This window comes from Aulonocara sp. 'chitande type north' Nkhata Bay, linkage group LG3 (assembly GCF_057382095.1).
Source record: "Aulonocara sp. 'chitande type north' Nkhata Bay isolate Kocher_YH1m ecotype deep benthic linkage group LG3, A_spYH_male_GT1.1, whole genome shotgun sequence".
Taxonomy (NCBI): Eukaryota; Metazoa; Chordata; class Actinopteri; order Cichliformes; family Cichlidae; genus Aulonocara; species Aulonocara sp. 'chitande type north' Nkhata Bay.
The window spans coordinates 42341108-42359606 of NC_141346.1; the positions used below are offsets into that span (position 1 = coordinate 42341108).

Sequence of the window (18499 nt, forward strand, 5' to 3'; positions counted from 1 at the left end):
ACGGCTTTTTGCTTGGAACAAACATACAAATTTTGGTGCCTGTGCCCACTTTTTAGACCTCAGCCAAGTTCGTAATTGTGATAACTCGAGAACGAGGAGACGTGGGAGCTTCAAACGGAATCTTTCAGATGAATCTCTGTGACCTCAAACTCAAGGTCAAAGTCAAGTTGTCTAAAAATTTTGTGAATGTGATAACTTGAGAAGTCACTGAGGTGTAGCACTGATGGTTGTTTTAAAAGATTGTTTTAGTTATCAGCAGCACTTGATGGTGTTTGTTAAAATGCCAGAATCACCTCTTTGCTAACGTTTTAACCACCGAGCTCCAACTCAACACTTTAAACTGAATCCACAACAAGGATCGTAATCCGTGACTGAAAAGGAAAGAAAACTCCAAGATCCGAGGAGCGTGACGCATGCTGGCGTGAATCAGTGTGTTGAGTGAGTTGCGAGCACTGTGAAATGTTTAAAAAAAAACAAAACAGATTAGCACATCACGAGATAAATGAAGAGATGCCGACGACTGGAGCGTTTTAAAGTGATCGTGTTGTGTCACCGAAACAAAAGCAGAATTCACAGAAACACACAAACACAAAAACAGTTTCAAACCAGGACAGTTATGGAGCTGAATGACATCCTTGAGGTAAGGCTTTCACATTTCTAGCCCTTTAAGTTAAACACGTACAAAATGCGGACGGAGAGACAAGAGGTTAAACACAGTTATAACAAATACTGCAGCTCCAAAGGCTCAGAGTATGACTACTTTGCCTCCATAAATGAAGACTTGTAATCGAAAACAAAAAAAAATCCATTTAAGGGGGATAAACAAAGTCATCACCTTAAAAGAAAGGGGACCCTATCATGCTTTTCTTTACTTCTTTATTTCCAATTACTGTGCTAAACTGTAGGTGATGTCATAGAGTAGGCTTAATCATAAGCACATAAGCCACCTGCTGGTCTAACCATTTGTTTGTGAGGGGCAGCCAATCAGAAGAGAGCTGGTTTTAAAAGAAGGGGAGGTGCAAAACAGCTCAGACAGAGACAGCAACTTTTTGATTATTTCAGACTGAATCATTGCAAAGCTGCTCTACTTGAGTTCAAAATTACAGCACAACAGGTCCCCTTTAAATTCAGCACTCATTACCCCCTAACGGTGCCTTCACACCAAACGAGAAACACAAGTTTTGCTAATCCATAAGTCATCTGCCCCTTTAAACAGATTATCACTTTTAAATGCTTTTTTCCTTTTTAACGTTTCCCCAAATGGCACATTAAACAAAATCTTTACAAGAGGCTTTGAGCTTTTGCACACCAGGATGCCTCGTAAGTGAGCCACACCCTGTTTTCCATTAGACAAAGTGAGTTTGACTTCATTGCACCGTCATTTTCAATGTAACATGTCAAGTATCAAACAAACAAGCATCGAACAAAGATTGTGTTTCGTAGACATTCAAAAATGGCAAAAAAAGAGAGAAAAGAGTCTTATTACAAGTTGTGAGTAAGCGACTAGTAACATGATGCTGTAATGCTGAGAAGCGTGACAAAGAATCTGTCCTAACAAATCTCGTTCTAAAGAAAAATAAGCTGTTGGCTGTCAAACTGCTACACATTCTTATCGTCTACATTTCCTGCTCTATCAGGCTACGTCACCGCACTGCACTACAGGCTACACGCGTTCCACAACAACCCGCAGCAGATTCACTCAAACCCACCTGTTATGTACAATCACAGTTGATTTTGTGTGCTTTTAATATGCATTTCGACGCAAAACGCTGCCTACTCTCTAGCCTGGTTCAGACAAACCATAATCCTGATTATCACGCGTGTCCCTTATCTGGAAAAAAATCCTTATTTTCAGGTTGAAATCTGTAACGTCCGTGTGTGCTTTCATTGTCTTTGAAAGTGTTAACAATAAAATAAAATGACATGTGCAAGGAATATGTGGGCAGTACCGGAGTGGATGAATGATAAAGTGGAGCCCAAGCTGCCTGCAGGTCAGGCCACTGTCGTACAAACGCTGAGCTAAACATTACAAACGATGTACCAAAGAGTAAAGGAAATGAAGCGGGAGAAGCCGAACACCAGTGAGGAGGAAGTAAAAGTAACGATTTTCTACCGACACTGTGAGTGAACAAGCTGCTATCAATAATGTGCCGGCTATCCGTGGATCTGTGAGGCCGGGAGCGAAGAGGTTCAGGTAGAGATTTGTTAGCAGTCGGTGGAGATTTTGGCCGAGAGGTCCTGGATGCGGCGTGCGCTGCAGCTCTTGCACAGGATGTGGCCGTCCAGCGGGTAACAGCCTCGACCGTCGCCTTCAGACGACAGCAGGAGACCACATTCCTGACGAAAAGAGGCACTCGGGTCACTTCAGATAAACGCTCACAAGGACTGCCGAGTTTTGTGTTTTGAACTCTTCGTCAACTATGATGAACTTCACACTTTGATCAGCAAGTCCACATTTAGATTCCCCAGATTACTGTGATTGATTTATGTCAACACACTGAGCTGTTTCCACCTAAACCTGCAGTTTAGAGATTAGCAACGCCATGCTGATGTTTATTGACTACTTTATTCTCACAAGAGAGTTCACTGTGTTAATTATATGTAATGTTTAATGTAACCAGGCTTTCTCCTGCCTTGGAAAGGCGCCGGAATTGAGGCTGTTACTCCATTTCCCTGAAACTGATCCCTTTTCCTCTTATTTTTAAATAATTTATTCTCAGAAAAAAGGGAATTCATAAAGCTTTTCCTCGATATATGCCAAGAGATCTGCTTGATTGGGAAAGCTCACCTCACAAACGTAACAATTAACATGGAAGCTGCGGTCCAGGGCTACAATCCTGACGGTCTCCTCCTGCCCCGGCTCGGGCATGATGGGCTCCCCACACACCGAGCAGCGCGGCGCGTACTTCCTGTCAGACACAACAAGCACCCAAGCTCAGAGTTAGTTTAAGCACCTCTGTCTCGGCCTCAGTTCACAGTCGCAGCCTGCAAACGCTGTTTAGCTCGCACAGTTCAGCGATTACCTGTGAAAGTCCTCTATGCAGTGTATCTGAGACGTGGCGTCCACTGTGAAGGGCACGCCGTCCAAACAGCAGTTACAAATGACACACGTGAAGCAGCGAGGGTGGTAGGCTTTCCCCATGGCTCGCAGGATGCGGTCCAGAATGGGTTTGGAGCACTTTGAGCAGCGCTCTAGTGTGCTCTTAAGAAAAACAGATGGAAATAAAAACAGGGTTGAGAGAGGACCACTGAAAGACGAGGGAGAGCAAATCTCTCCGGTTTGAGGAAATATGAAAACAGCTCATTCACGTACGATGTAACAGCTCTCGCAGTAACTCTTCTTGTCGAGAGCGTAGAAGGGTTGTCCTCGCAGACGTGCGTGGCAGGTGATACACGTGAAACACTCCACGTGGAAAACCTGCTCCATGGCGATGCAGCCGCTGCCATCGCCGACCACGTTGTCTCCGCAGCGGGCGCAGCGACCTGAAGGTCGGCATGGAAACGGACAAGAAAAAAGTCATTAAGATGAGCTTTCCTCTTAAACTATTTTTAGATTTATTGCTGTGATGTGCCACTAGTAACAACTGATACCAAAATAGTCCTCCGCAGGCGGGTGGTTCATATCATACACCAGCTTCTTGGTGAGCCGATCCAGCTCTTCCTCAGGCCTGGGCGTTGCTGCCCCCTGCTGGAGGAAAGAGGACACATGAATCACACAAAGTTTATTTGATTTTTCAGAACACCTGGACCACAAATCAATTTGTGTTTGTTGTATGAAAAAAATAGAAGTTGCGTTTCTACCTTGCTCGACTGATAACCTGGACCCTGTGCGGCTCCCGACCCACTCTGATTATTTTCCATCGCTCTCTTAGACACAGGAAGCTGGTTAACTCTTCCTCCAGACCCTGAGCCGCTCCCCTTATACCCCCCCTCAGAGTGCATCTCCTGAACCTGTGAGCCGGGATGTGGAGGGTACCAGCCCTGGGGAGCAGTTTGAGTCTGGGGCGGGGGTCGTGACACGTGCTGGCGAGGAGGAGGCGGAGTGTATGCCTGTTCAGCTTGCCTCCCTGTCTGAGAGTAGGTGACTGGCTGCGCTGTCTTGACCTGGACGCTGAACCTGGGCCCCGTAGGAGTGGACGCTGTGGTGTAGGAGGCTGGGACGGGCTGAGGGTAAGGTTTAGGGGTAGAAGTGGTGTAGTAGTCCTGCTGGTGGGAGGTGGAGTACTGAGGTGTCTGATGCTCATTGGGGTAGGGAGGTGCTGGGTGGTATTGGCTCTGGGGATGAGGGTTGTAGCTCATGGATGGGCGACCCTGAGGAGGGGCAGCGCTCTGGTGTGCAGGCTTGTAGTGATCCGCTGAGAGGTATTTGTTGTAAGGCACGTTGTCATAGAGCTGTGGGGAGGCGGAGAATTAATAAACAGGCAAATAAAGAGAGATATCAACATTATTCATTGTTTAATTTATCAATTAAGTACATGTAAATCATTTTGAGCTAATCAAGCTTGCCGTACTTGAGTGCTGGAGTCCTGCGGGTGGCTGTCCAGATCAGCCAACATACTGGTGAGGGAGTCAATTTCAGCATCGATTTTGGAGTGGTAGCTTGCTGGCTTCTCTGGGCCACGATGCTAACACCAGAACAGCATAAGAAACCTGTCAGCTGGTTCTGAAACCCTTCAAATCTTTAGTTTCTTGTAGGCAAAGCTACTGACATGTCCACTCACCATCATCTCGTAGCTGTCCATGTGAGGGCTCCAACTGCGGTCTTCTTTAGGACCGTGTGGAGACGGGTAATAGTGATCACCAGATGAATGATGCATGGGTCCACCTAATGTTTTAGAGAACAGATATTGGAAATGAATCCAAAACCGTCTTTTTAAAGCACAACATCACAAAGCAGATCTTCACTAAAGAGATTCGCTCTGACATTCATGCGATGCATCGCTGGTTGCTGAAACACTCGTTCTACCCACGTTAACCACGAGAGATCTTTCAGTCATGATTCTAATATGAGTAAGAAACGCTACAGGCCTGAATCTGTTTCCAATTAAACAAAAATCTAAAAAGTGAAGAGTCAGTATTCCAGCATAGCCACATCCGATTTGTTTCTATCAGACTTTTAGTCACTTACTTCTAAATATTCTCATTGTTTTACCCCTGAAATACACCAGTGTTTCAGGAGTGTCCCCAGTGGATCTCTCCTCTGTATCACTTAAGAATACCACGGCTTACTTTTTCTAAATGGAGGCAAAAGATACAGGGAGGAGTCACCTCAAGGCACTTCATTCTTTAAGGTAAAGACCCTACAATCAAACCCCTAATGAGGAAGCAACTGGCGACAGTGGGAAGGAAAAACGTCCTTTTAACAGGAAGCAACCTCCGTCAGAGCCAGGCTCAGGGAGGGACAGCCATCTTCTACAATCGATTGGGGAAAGAAAAGAAAAAAAGGACATCGCTGGGAGAAAGACGTCAGGACACAGGAACAGGATAAAGAATCTGGTCAATTTTCAAAATAAAAGACCTTGCTTCGACCACAATCTCCGCTTCTAAAACTCTGACGATGTGATATGACACCATGTAAAAAGGATAGAAGAAAACAGGGTCACAGCCACACACTCGGTGTATTTCAGAGGTCAGCAGAAACTTTTACAAATTCAAAAAACTTGCTTTTTGACATTTAATACTAAAAAGACTTCGGTAAACAAACTTTATTTGTGACTGCTAGAGCCTTCCTAAATATAACTGCTACAGGAAGGGATCATCATTATTCAGCCTAACATCTGCACATCAGTAGCAGAGGATGGATATCATGCAGAGTTTATAGAGTTTTAGGATTTTACAGCTCCTTTCTCCTGATTGTAACATAAAAACATCGGTGAGTTGAGTTTCAGATGCTTTCAGGACGATACAGCCGCGTGCCGAGTAGCCTTCTTACCTGTGGGCCCAGTTGCCATGTACCTGTTGGCCATCCCTCCTCCTCCTCCTCCATTCTGATCGTAAGGACCATATTTTGGTCTGAAATCGGGCGTGCCCTTCTTCATAGGGGCTCGATAGATTGCTCCACCAGCAGAGTGGGACATCTGGGGGGCGGCTCGCTCTGGGCTGTCCAGAGTCCTCGGTGGCAGCCAGGTGGGACCGGACATGGCAGGTGTCTGAGGTGATGCAAACATTTATGTCACATTTTTCTGTACATAAAAGTTCATTAATACAATATGACCGATACGTGCTTTTAACCTGTAACAATAATAAGAAAATTGACTTTAACCTCCTGGTATTTTTTTCATGCTTTTAGGCTTAATTCGTGTATTCGAGCTCAGCTGTGGCTGTTTTGCACATTTATGCCGGAGGTAACCAATGGAAACTAAGGGATGCTTCAGACTTTGTTTCCTATGGCAACGGGCACACACGGCTTGAACAATGGGCTTCTGGTTGAAGAGCAGGAAGAGAGAAGCTGGACTGCAGGGCTCGGGGATTTCCAGCAGGATTGCACACGCCTGAAAACATGTGCGAGTGTGTTTTTGTGCGTTTCACGACACAAACGGTGACGGAAAAGATCGCCAGCACACCCGTTCACACACACACAGATGTACAGTGACATAAACAGGTGCAAATCTGCAGCTACCCCTCGTCTGTTTATCCGCCACAATAGTTATTGTCTTTTCATGTTTACACACCAGTATCATTTATTTCCAAATGAAGCTGGGAGAAAAACACGGCAGGAAATGTTGTACCGTGATATGCATCTGTATACGCATAAACACCTGGCTCATAACAATATACTATGTATTCTCAGGACAAGCTCACAGCTGAGCTGAAAAAGTGCCGACTTGCACGTGAGGGGCATAAAGCCACTCCTGTTACATAAGAAAAAAAAACATCTGGCATGTTTTACTGTTATCTGTATTGTGTATTTTTGAGCAAATATGACTGTAATAACACTGAGGCCAGACAGATTTCAGGCCATCACTTTGGTGTCTGCGCTTTCATCATTTTACAGAATACAAATATAGCTGACTCATCAAACTTTACAGACAACATAAAACAAGAGCAAGCACATATGAATGCAAGCTATGGACACAAAGCTAAAATGGACTGAGAGGCACAGCGAATCACAGCTACGTACTGTCAGAGTGGAGAAATTAATAGCCCACTCAGACTGATTGTATGTGGGTCGTGTGGCCATCATAAGAGGATTATACTGACGGATGAGAAAATGAGGTAGTCACACAGAAAAACAATTCCCAAACATTAGATTTAAGCTTTTACCCCTCTCCCCCTTCATTATATTAAGATTTGGAGTCATTTATCAATAAACCACACAATGTCAGGGTGGACTTTACATGATAATACACACTGACCACGTGGAAGAAAGAGTGACCCAACACCTCCACTGACCACCCGTTTTAACACCCCCTGTCTGAATCCGGATGAGCACACACTCAAATCCCAGGATCCAGAACAGGAAATTAATCCCATCTGTTATATCACTTAGACCGTCTTGTTACCTCTTCGTGTGGAGTGAAACACAAAGCTAAGTGTGTGAGCTGGGCTGGGCTGTACGGGAGGCGCAGCAACCCGTGAAATGTCAAAGTTGATGCTGACTGCAGCAAGAAGCGTGAAGGAAACGGGAACAGAGGCACAGGACATCCGGGATTTTTGGAAAATCGAAATGAAATGCACTGGAAGCACTTTAGTAACACACAATATTAAAAGAATAACAGATTAAATTTTAATTTAATCTGTTATTTATTTCTAATTTTAATAACAGGTCGTTATTTTGTAACATTTACGCTTTTATTCTGAAGCTCGCTGCTCTGTTTGCGTTAACTCATCTGACAGAGTGTCGCCTGAAAAGGTGGCGATCTGTGCTAAACGGAGTAAGAGGAAGACAAAATGACTGAAGTCATACCGGGAAACGTTTTTTGTAAATATGTATACATTTTATTTTGTGCTATATAACACGAACGGCATCAGATCGTCTCCTACCTTTCACAGTACCGTTACAGAGAGCCTCCTCTCTCCTTCGGTGTCATCTAAAAATCCAGAAACACAGCAGGATAGTGAGGAAACAAGCAGATACACGAGCGACATGTTTGTTCTGCTTTTTTCACTAACATTTTTCTTCTCTCGTGAAAGACAAACTGCTCAGCTGCTCGTCCAAAACTGTCCTCCGTACCCCACACATGTGAAAACACACAGCATTTTAAGCGCTCCAAACCGGGGCTAACCGGCCGTGATTAACTTTAGTAACAGCCTTGTTTACTTGTTTGCTAGCCTGTTTTGAACTCGAGCAAAGCTCGTGCCTCTCCCTCGGGCTAACTTCAGCCGAACAGGAAACAAAGCAGCCAGCCAAAACGCACCACGACACATACCGTGTGAAATGAGCCACACCAACACGACCTACGCCTCCATCCAAACGCTCCCAGGCCGGGGAAAGTTGTCCCGGAGAAACTTTCCTTCTGCTTCGGCGTGGCTAACCTACTTTGTCCCGGATCCAGAGGCCTTTAGCAGCAGCAGCGGCGGCCGCAGATCCTCACTGCATTCCCACCGTGTGACGTCGTTGCTGCGCGCGTGTACGTGCGCGCGCACGGAGACGAGGGGGGTCCGTCACATCTACAGGCTGCCCCCCCCCCAAAGAATACACTCAAAACTCCAACATAACACAGATACCAGACTGCTAAGTTTGAACAGAATAACCCCACATGTGTAATTACACCAGTATATGGATTATATTAAGTCTGAGACCGCCACTGAGCTCTGCTTCCCTTTGGACAAGGTGGGAAAGTCATGTGTTTCAGCACCCGAAACATTACCACCAGCTATAACAGGCCAGCTTTAGTAAAACAGAGAAGCTCAGTAGATTACTATAAAATAATATGACCAGAATTCTCCAAAAAGGTGACTATGGTAAAAATTATACAAACCAAAATGTCTTGACGCATGCTCAATCATCCAGCTAAAGTAAACACAGAAAGTTGGGGAAAGTGGGTTAAAAAAATGGCACAATTAAGCAGATATTGTATTATCATTTAGGGTAGTTTTTCCTGTGCACAACAAAGTTTTTTGGTCCCTCATAAACATGAAACAATCATTTTATGGTTTAATAACAGCGCTTGTGCTGACAGGTTTGGGCAAAACCCCGATGTTGTTATCTCAACATGATCGTGTGTGTGGACCAAAGACCGTGACGTTCAGCACTCATTTGCCTTTGTTTTGCGTGTGGGCTCGTTATCGTGTTGCAGCACGAGAACTGTCAACATAGAGTTGGGTGAAGAGAGTAGGATAGGGTGAAGGTGATTCAGTACTGGTGTCCAGCTCCAGACTTGATTAGCACTATGTTTCATTTTGGGTCTAATACATTACAGTTTCATTCTGTCTCTTGTTTATCTGCACACTTCTGTCACTGTCACAAATGCCAAACTTGGATTAATCAGTAAACAGGAACTTTTTTCCCAGGTAGCCGCTGTAAATAGCCACCATATGACCTTGTTCGATGACTTGCTTTTCCTCGTTTGAGTTCACTCTTAGGCAACCTCTTTCTAGAGCAACTTTTTCTCGCTTAAGCATTGCACTTTTTAAAAATCTTTTTTGAAACAAATCATTTGCACCGAGGCTGCTTCTTCATCTCTCACTGAAAAAAACTTGATCTTGTTATCGATCTTCTGATGGTGGTGTGCACAATAACACTTTGGAAACAAATGATCTAGTCTCAAAGTGTTTCAGAGTGTCAGGCTAGCCACTAGTTCACTCTGAGGAAGCACCTCTTTGGCAAACATAGCTCTGATGCCATGTTTGCCAACTTACCACTGATACTAAGCCCTTGGATTGGTTCCATCTGAAGGATACCACTCATGCAGATTGGATTGTCTATTGTCAACAAAAAAGGCAATTAAACATTGTATTTTTGTATTATTGTACGGTCTTTACTTTATAATATAAAGCACCTTGAGGCAACTGTTGCTATGATGTAGCATTGTATAAATAAAACTGAACTGAATTGAAAAGACAATTATACTATTTATTCCAATGTATTCTATTTATTCTACATATTCACTCGCTTCTTTTCCACCACACATACACACACAGACACACACACAGCCGTTAATATGGAGGTCAAGTACTAGTTCTATCAAGCTTCATCAAATCATGAGATTTGGGTCAGCTGCCCATCTCCCTTCGCTCTCCCTCTTCCTCCTCATACTCCACCCAGCACAGTGTTGGAGGCACATGGCTCTTTCCTCAAGGCACTGCTTCAAAGGAAGGGTTTCATATCATTTATTTTTCATTTCCCACTCTATCTCTGCCAATAAGCGGACAAACAACCAGAGCTGCTCCCTGGGATCTCCCTGCTTCCTTGTCCCGCTCCTCCTCCTCTAGCTCTATGCTGTTTGCCCTTATATGGCCATAGAGCTCTGTAATCAAAGGCAGTTTGGGTTGATCTCTGTTATTGTTACAGGAGTTATCAACACTTTGGCACCAACTGGTGGATTTGAAGTCAAAGCATGGCTTCAGTCCATACATTATCAGATAAACAATATGGTCCTGTCCAGGCAACCAGGAAATCACAAAACAAGGGGAAGCTCTTCATTTGAGAAGTGCAGAAGGTCCATTTGGGACTTTATTTTGATGTTAAATATTAACAACTCTGCATTTTATCAAAACAGGGCCAGTGGGTCGCTGATGGGCATTGACAGATGGGGCAAGATGCAGGAAGTCACAATGAGCGTTGCCCAGTCTTGCCAGCGGGACAGACTCAATGGCTTCCGGCCATTGGTGAACCCGTTTAGTAATGTTCTCACTTTTCCTCAACCGCCCCCCTCATCCGTTCTTCTCACAATGCCTGGAAGTAGCCTAGACCTACATCTCCTTCTCTGTTTTCTTAACCGTTGTGTTCCTTTATGGTTTTTCCTTTTTTTTTTTTTCAAAGCACACAATTGATCTGAGCTCCATCCAAACAAATAAAAGCACAAGAGCACACACAAACACTCAACGTCCCATGCAAACATCTTACTTCCGATTCACCTTTTCAAAGGATTCATATGAAAATGGGTTTGCGTTTGATTTTGAAATCATCTTTTAGACACTGAATTGTAGGGAAAATATTTTATTAAAGGCTTATCAAACCTGAAAAAGCTAATTAATTGAATGCGTTTGTTCAGTGGGACTCCCAGTGATTTCAGACTTATATCCAAAAGAGTTGCAAAGTAATAAATTGTAAAACAGCATGCCAAAAAAATTACACATACAAAATATCCATACTTATCTGTGTCCTTTTATTGCCATCTACATTATCACTGGAAACTCCCACATAATATGCAATAAAGTCATCACTGGAAATAAAAAATTACGTTTTTACTTAATATAAATTTGTGCATTCGACTTAATCTTCTTTAGTTCGCTTACTTATATTGAGTTAAACGGGTATTGAGGATCACAGCTGTATAAATTTGTTTTATTTAATAATTTGCACTTCAGTAAGGAAAACATCTGCAATTTCTATCACAAGGAGTGTGGTGCAGTGCATGGGCCATAGTGTGTTATATGGGGCACAATGCAGTGTATGGGGCACAGTACAACATATAGGGCATAAATATACGCAATATATAGAGCATGCAGTGTTTAGAGTACGCTGTGCTGTATCAAACTGTGTAACAGTGTAACAAAAACTCTGTAAACTCTATGCCTAATAATCTTTATTACTATTAAATAAATTCTTGTTAAATGTTTTCCCCTTTAAGACATATCAAGCCTGCAAAACTCTGCGAACATGTAGTCTAGTTAACCGAGTCACTTTAAATTCATCAAAAGTAATCATTTAAGTTTGAGCAGTATTTTGTTTCTCTTGTAGATCTCATCCTGCACTGAATCCTACATCTGTTTTTCATTTTAGAGGAACATTTCCAAGCTTCACCTCAACATTACACAGTATAGCTGAATCAGAGCACTTCTAAGAAGTCAACCTTGAAGATTTTTTTCTTCACCTTCCTCATGGTCTCCTGTAAAATGCTCTGATGTGGAGGAAACACAGTTCATAGTTCACGTTAGCTGTGACTCAGTTAACTGTACTGTGTGTGATTCTCTGTGAACCTGAGGCTGTGCTAAAGATGGGGCAGCTTTCCGCTAATCATTTTTAAAAAAAAATATATTCATAACCTCTAAAGCCTTTGTCCCCTCACTTCATTAACACCTCCCAGCCCCCAACCCAGGTCTCCATATCTCTTCCCTTATCTCCTGCTTGCTTTATTATTGACGGATGTCCTGCGCGGGCGGGTTTTTTATCCACGTCTCTGAGCAGCTTTGCAGGATGCATAATAAGTTTGTGCATGTTTGTGTGTATGTGTGAGGAAGTTCCTGCACATCTGTCGGCTGCATTTCTCTCAGTCAGGGTTGGGTAGGGGTTGTTTTTCAGTGTGGAGAAGGTGTCTCCCATTTATAATGATCAATTTTGTCTCGCTTCCTTCCTTTTGGTCCTCATAACACGTAGCCTTTGCTCTGAGGCATCAAGCCAGAAGCTTCCGGATAGTGTTGTGAAGTACTTATAAATGCCCATTATACTGACCTGGTTGACTCAACAATGACAGTTTGTATTTGAATGGGAGTATTTATTATAAATGATGGGCATCATCATAGGTTATGAGAGCTTGCGCATAAAATTATTAGCAGAATTTGTAAAAATGTTTAAAAAAATCATCCTTTAAAAAGGTGAAAGCATAACTTGTTTATTCAACAATAAGTTGGTGCTCCAGCTTCCTGTCAAGCAGTTTCCTCTGTCCAGGAGAGAGGTGAAGGGCAGGAAAGCGTTGGTGGGGGATGTTCTCTGGCTTACCCCTGGATAGTCAGACACATACTGCATGTCCCCAAAGGCCCTTACATATATTTTTTTAACATGGCACAAAAACACACGATGCTTTTCCTGCTATTAGTTTGTACAGACCTAGGGGGGAGTTTAGAAAAACTAATAGACCACTAAAAATACTTAGAGCCTGGAGCCTGAGCCATGCAGGGCTTTTTCCTGCGTTGTTTCCAGTGTGCGCGTGGGCCCATTGAGGAAAGAGGAAATGAGCTGCCCTGGTTGTAAGGGGGCTTCCTGAATGATATTATAAAGAGCTCCCTCCCTTCAACCTCTCCTCACAGTGTTGCTCAGAGCAAGCGGAGGCTGTCGGTGATCCCTTTGCTCCACATCTTTGACCGTGGACTGAACACTGAGCCAAAGGGGTTTGACGTCAGTGCAGTGCACGCTAATTCTCGTCCCTGCTGGTCGGGGTAAGGTGGAAATACTGATTGTTTCGCTTTTTTAAAAATGATTTGCCTAACTGTCGCTTTCTTAGATTAACTTTTTTATTTTTATGTAGAACTGTTAATAATCTTAATCTTCTTTAAACAACCCTTGAAGTACACTAAATAGGTGATTTATCTACAGAAAATTCTGGTAAACTCTTAGTTTTTAAAAGTGCACGCTGCTGCTGTTTGATTCATATTCATGTCGATTTAAAAACGTAACACTGTAAAGTTGAATATGCAAATGGGATTAAATTAGTATTTCTTTTTTCCCCACTCAAAGGTACGAGTAGGGAGCTGGTCTCACCTAACGGATGTGTCTGGGACACTCCAGTATATTTATTATTTCAGTTACACACAGGTAAGTGTCTGTTATGCATCTTACATAGAAAGGATATTTGTGCAATCATTAAAAAAATCATGAAAATTATGTACAATGCCTCATTGTTTTACTTATAATGCCTTAAAGATTCAGATGAGCACGATGGAAGCTCTGGAGGGATATCGGGCCGACAGAGGGCAGAGCATGAGGGCTACGGCCCCAGCTGAAGGATATGTGAAGGAGTTCACTCGCCACTCCAATGATGTGCTGCTGAACCTGAATGAACTCCGACATCGGAGCATCCTGACTGACACCACCCTGATCGTTGGCAACGTGCACCTGCAGGCACACTGTGCTGTGCTCGTGGCCTGCAGGTTGGTGGACAAACCAGTCCTTTTGTGGTCAGAATTTAGGAGCAATATCTTCTTTAATCTTCTTCTACTGCAAAAATAATCCGAGTGGTACATCTTGCACCTCTTTCTATGCCTGACTCATAGTTGGTTTTGTCTTTCTAATTTTGTTTCATTCATCATAAGCTCCTGTTTCCTTCCACTTAGTACATCCATTGTTTTTTTCTTCCCACTCCCTTTCTCCCCATTTCTTCCCTTAAAAGCACTGCAGATAGTTTTTTATACGAGAACTGCATGCCTTACTTTAAGTTGTTTTTGCTTTCTCCTCTCTTCTCAGTGGTTTCTTCTACTCGCTGTATTCACGCCGTGCATTGCTACAGGGGCGTGGTGGGAGCGGGGAGCAGCTCATGACTGTGTCTCTCCCCACCACACTGGACCCCTCTAGCGTCTCCCTGCTGCTAGACTTCATGTACACCTCCCGCCTCCCTCTGACACCGAGCATTGTCTCCGGGGTGTTGGCTGTGGCTGTCTACCTGCAGATGGACCACGTGGCTGAGACCTGCCGGGATTTCATGCAGCTGCACTGGTGAGGGCCATGAAAGAACACGTGCTGTTCACAGCTTGGAAGAGATAGTGTATTAAACTGGATCAAATTGCATGTGCAATCTTTTGCAGCATGGAGAATAGGACAGTCAGACACCTCCAGTTGGAGCTGGACTCCAGGGTGTCCGTACCCTCTGTATCTCCCAAAGGAGGGGACTTGCCTACTCAAGGACCCCTGCGATTACTGCCAACAGCAGCAGCAACCCGGTAAGAAGGTCTAGTGTGAAACTGAATAATTAAATGTATAGTTGATATCCCGGATGACTTTTTTTGCGCGGCTCCTACTTTTCAAAGTTGTTTATCACTTTGAGCCGTTGTTTGCACAATGCCAGACGTGCTTTGGTTTGCGCTCCTTTGTCCTTTGACGGGTTTAGCTCATTACAGCGCTTCCTTTGTTTTTCCTGCAGGGTCCCTGTGGTGACTGGGGGCTCTCTCAAGCCAGGGGCTTTCCCCAGCTGTCAGCCCAGGTCAACAGAGCTGAAAGGAGACCCTGAGTCACCTCTCATGGCCAGCCCGACTTTGTCTCCAAGCAGCCCCACCCGCTCCAGCTGCCAACCAAGTTCTCCTGCTGCATCTGAGACCTGCAACAAAAACCTTGTGGTATGTCTCAGGAAAAGTATTTGATTTGTAGGGTTTTGGGGAGCTCGTGCAGCACTTGTATAACTGATGTTCTGTCTGTTTTCCCCAGAGTGATGCCAAAGCCACACCAGACCCGAAGGCCTGCAACTGGAAGAAGTACAAGTACATTGTCCTCAACCCTCTCTGTGCTGCCAGTGCAGTGAAAGTCGAGGAGATGGAGGAACCCCAAAATCAAGCATCACCCACTGATGACTCAACACCAAAAGCACCAACAGAGGCGTGGTCTGGAGAAGTGCCCGGTCAGATTGATAGGTAAACTGGATAACAACAATGAAAAGACAGAGAAAACAGAAAGTTTGTAAGGGTTTCTAAAATCTTTGACCCTCTCTTCCTCAGACAGGGGCAGGCCTCCTGCTACGAGGGTTCTGGCCGAGCCCCTCCCCTCAGGCCATCACCCTCTGAGGACCACCCAACTGTGCCCACCTCTAACAAGGAGGGACATGGTAGGTATAAACAGCACTTTAAAAACCTTCCACTGGTGCTATTATAAAATTTTATTTTTAACTATTTTCCTGAAATCGCACTCTTCTCACCCAGAAGCCGCCCATCTCAATCATCACCAAGTTAAGCGTGAAAGCTACTACACGCCCTATTCCTTCTCTGGCAGCCTTCAAGGACCCAAACCTGCCTGCTCAAGTGAGACTTAAAAAAAAGTTTAAATTTACTTTCCTGTTCTGCATGCAGTTCAGAAGTGAACAACAAACATGTAACAATGACCTCTGGGTCTGCAGGTGACAAGCCATACCGCTGTAACGTGTGTGCAGCTCAGTTCAACCGACCAGCCAACCTGAAGACTCACTCCCGGATTCACTCCGGAGAGAAGCCTTACCGCTGTGACACCTGCGGGGCACGGTTTGTTCAGGTGAGGGTCAAATGACTGCGTGAAAAGACTTCTCAGAAATAACACAGATGTTAGCCACACTAGATACTGGTGTGTTTTCTTTATCTCCAGCAGTATCAGACTGGTTCATGTAGACTAGTTGAGTTCCAGTTTCTCGTTAACTCTTCTAGTTGCTCGCAAAATTTGAAAATGTGGAGCGAGTGTAGATGGCTACAGCTCTTCCTCGAGGCCTGCCTTATTTGATGTTTGCATGCTTTATTTTGCACCTCTCAACCTGTTTGTGTGGTCTGCCCCGGTGTTAGGTTGCCCACCTCAGGGCCCACGTGTTGATTCACACTGGGGAGAAGCCTTACCCCTGCAACACCTGCGGCACCCGCTTCCGCCACCTGCAGACGCTGAAGAGTCACCTGCGGATCCACACCGGAGAGAAGCCTTACAGCGTAAGCTACCTGCGGCACACGTAATCGCAGCATCAAGAGCATTGTCCTGTCATGTTCATGACGTCTAATGAATGAACGCTCTGTGTTTTTCCAGTGCGAGAAGTGTGACCTGCACTTCCGACACAAGAGCCAGCTGCGCCTGCACCTGCGCCAGAAGCACGGGGCCGTCACAAACACCAAGATCCGCTACAAAGTGCTGACTGAGCCCTACCAGCCTATCCTGCAGGCCTGCTGAGGAGGATCACTAATCGCACCTCAATGATCTGAATCTGTCAGAATGTGAAATTTGGCTCATTAACTCACTTGTCAGTTGCAAAATTGTTAGCATCTCGTCTTGAATAGAGGCAACAACAAACAATAAATGAATGAAAAAATACAAATAGGTTACACATGGAGTAAGAGACAGTCATTTCTACAAAGCTGTTGGTTGAGGTTTGGTGAGGTTGTGCTTTAATAATACACGATTGAGACGATTAAAGAATGTTTTGCTTGAGGGTTTGCGAAGAAGTGTAAAGAAGGGGACAGGGTATGGAGCGAAAGGTAAAGTCGTACAAGTGTTGTGCATTTGTGTGCATATTGAATTGTAAAGAAATGTGTGCGTGTGAGCAGATTGAAGGAAAGATAAAACAAGTTTTGTGAAGCAGATGTGATCAGATTTGGTGTAAATTAGAACAGACGTGGGGTTTTTCAGTTTCAAGTTACCGAAGCTTCTTTGTCTGATGTGTATTTAACTTTGATTTATCTTAACCCGATGGCCCGGCGCCTGTGTAACTTTAAAGAAAAAAGTAAAACTATGTGCTTTTCCAGTCCAAGCAGGCAAAGGACTTTTGTATCATGCTGAACAAAAAGTGAAGAAATCAAATGATGTTTGCTAAACTTTTAAACAAGACAACTCAAATAAAAATGTAATATTACTCAATCTGTATTTGTGAGAGGTAATTTGCTGGACAAAGATGGTTTTGTACAATTTAAATTAAATAACTTTTATATTAATTGGAAACGTGATCTTTGGTGTGTCATAGTGTATATATTGTATTTTAAAGAACTCAAGGTCAAGTGACTTTATTGTCATCCCAACCATGTGCAGTGGTGCAGTACACAGTGAAATGAGACGACGTTCCTCCAAGACCGTGGTGCTACATATGACTCATCCCCTGAATGACTAAAACTACTTTTGTCATAATGGCTCGCCCAGGGGGCAGCGCCACATGTTTGATGTGGTAGAGTGCCCTTCCTGACACAATCCCCGAGGGATCTATATCTCATCCCGGGATCAAACTGGAGATCTTGTTGCTTGTTAGGCGAATGTGTAAACAACTGGATAACTAAAACAACTTATTTTCAGGCTCTCTGCGCCTTCAGCCTTTCACCTCCTTTGATTTTCTTCCTCCCATTAGGAAACTCTTTTTACCCATGAATCACATCTTCTGCTCAGTAAAATTATCCCTCCATTTTTTTTTTAGTATTTGTTTTGTTTTTTCTTGGTTGCTGGTGAGGAAACAATGAAGCTGAGGGCACCTGTTTCCTCCTGGGTCTTAATAGTCCACTCTACCAGCCAATAACACGTGTGCGAGCCCGCTGGTGCTTCCTGGAGGGGCTGCAGACTCCTGCTGAACTCTCCCACCCTCTGTCATCCCTGCTTCCTGCTCCCTGATGAGTTGTGGCTAGCTGGCCTTATTGTCCACGCTCGGCGGACAAACATTGGAAGCTTGAAGGGACTTTCCAACCTTCAACCCCCTCCTCCCCTACGACATGCAGCTTTTTCCCTTCATTCATACCTTTGCAGGGTTCTCCTTCTCATATGACTTCATCTGAAGGCTGTCAGATAAGAGGATGGAACAAATCTGAGGAAGTGAATATGAAATGGGAAATATGTGAAGATTATTTCATGAAGTGAGCATTAGTGAGCACAGTTTGAACATTTCAGGAAGCTACCGCAGTTATGAGTATGATGCTGCCCTAATTTGGAGAAGCATTTCCTTCCCCGAGGAACATAAAGCGCAAACCAACTACGATCGACACCCAAGGT

General features: G+C 44.1%; 2 protein-coding genes across 7 annotated transcripts; one reads left to right on the forward strand and one right to left on the reverse strand.

Moving 5' to 3' along the window:
- Positions 1-525: 525 nt before the first annotated feature.
- On the reverse strand, positions 526-8583 carry trip6 (thyroid hormone receptor interactor 6). Of its 5 annotated transcripts, none has more exons than XM_086281577.1 (11): positions 8370-8583; positions 7984-8030; positions 5933-6149; positions 4722-4825; positions 4512-4625; positions 3802-4392; positions 3592-3685; positions 3314-3483; positions 3024-3202; positions 2789-2909; positions 526-2337 (listed from the first exon to the last, which is right to left on the reverse strand). In XM_086281577.1, exons 3-11 carry the CDS (start codon positions 6138-6140, stop codon positions 2206-2208), a joined length of 1713 nt encoding a protein of 570 aa, XP_086137703.1. In that variant the 5' UTR covers positions 6141-6149; positions 7984-8030; positions 8370-8583; the 3' UTR covers positions 526-2205. The 5 variants fall into 5 exon arrangements, with proteins under 5 accessions (XP_086137703.1, XP_086137677.1, XP_086137686.1 ...); XM_086281551.1 differs by having other exon boundaries at positions 3592-3688; positions 8370-8582; XM_086281560.1 differs by lacking the exon at positions 8370-8583 and adding an exon at positions 8113-8356 and having other exon boundaries at positions 3592-3688.
- Positions 8584-13138: 4555 nt separating this feature from the next.
- On the forward strand, positions 13139-17458 carry bcl6b (BCL6B transcription repressor). Of its 2 annotated transcripts, none has more exons than XM_086287536.1 (12): positions 13139-13260; positions 13559-13636; positions 13745-13971; positions 14285-14533; positions 14623-14757; positions 14958-15150; positions 15239-15441; positions 15526-15632; positions 15727-15825; positions 15921-16051; positions 16333-16470; positions 16565-17458. In XM_086287536.1, the coding sequence occupies exons 3-12, from the start codon at positions 13751-13753 to the stop codon at positions 16703-16705; spliced, it is 1617 nt and encodes a 538-aa protein (XP_086143662.1). In that variant the 5' UTR covers positions 13139-13260; positions 13559-13636; positions 13745-13750; the 3' UTR covers positions 16706-17458. The 2 variants fall into 2 exon arrangements, with proteins under 2 accessions (XP_086143662.1, XP_086143663.1); XM_086287537.1 differs by having other exon boundaries at positions 15730-15825.
- The last annotated feature ends 1041 nt before the right edge of the window (positions 17459-18499 follow it).

What these genes read in the sequence shown, in the direction of transcription:
- trip6 (XM_086281541.1), bottom strand. Translation starts at nt 6,167, where the DNA reads ATGTTTGCATCACCTCAGACACCTGCCATGTCCGGTCCCACCTGGCTG. An exon ending in TGGACAGCTACGAGATGATG is followed by an intron (nt 4,626 to 4,721) that starts GTGAGTGGACAT and finishes TTCTGGTGTTAG; the next exon opens with CATCGTGGCCCAGAGAAGCC. An exon ending in CGCAGGACTCCAGCACTCAA is followed by an intron (nt 4,393 to 4,511) that starts GTACGGCAAGCT and finishes GCCTCCCCACAG; the next exon opens with CTCTATGACAACGTGCCTTA.
- bcl6b (XM_086287536.1), top strand. Translation starts at nt 13,751, where the DNA reads ATGAGCACGATGGAAGCTCTGGAGGGATATCGGGCCGACAGAGGGCAG. An exon ending in GCTGTGCTCGTGGCCTGCAG is followed by an intron (nt 13,972 to 14,284) that starts GTTGGTGGACAA and finishes CTCTCTTCTCAG; the next exon opens with TGGTTTCTTCTACTCGCTGT. An exon ending in GCGGGGCACGGTTTGTTCAG is followed by an intron (nt 16,052 to 16,332) that starts GTGAGGGTCAAA and finishes CCCCGGTGTTAG; the next exon opens with GTTGCCCACCTCAGGGCCCA.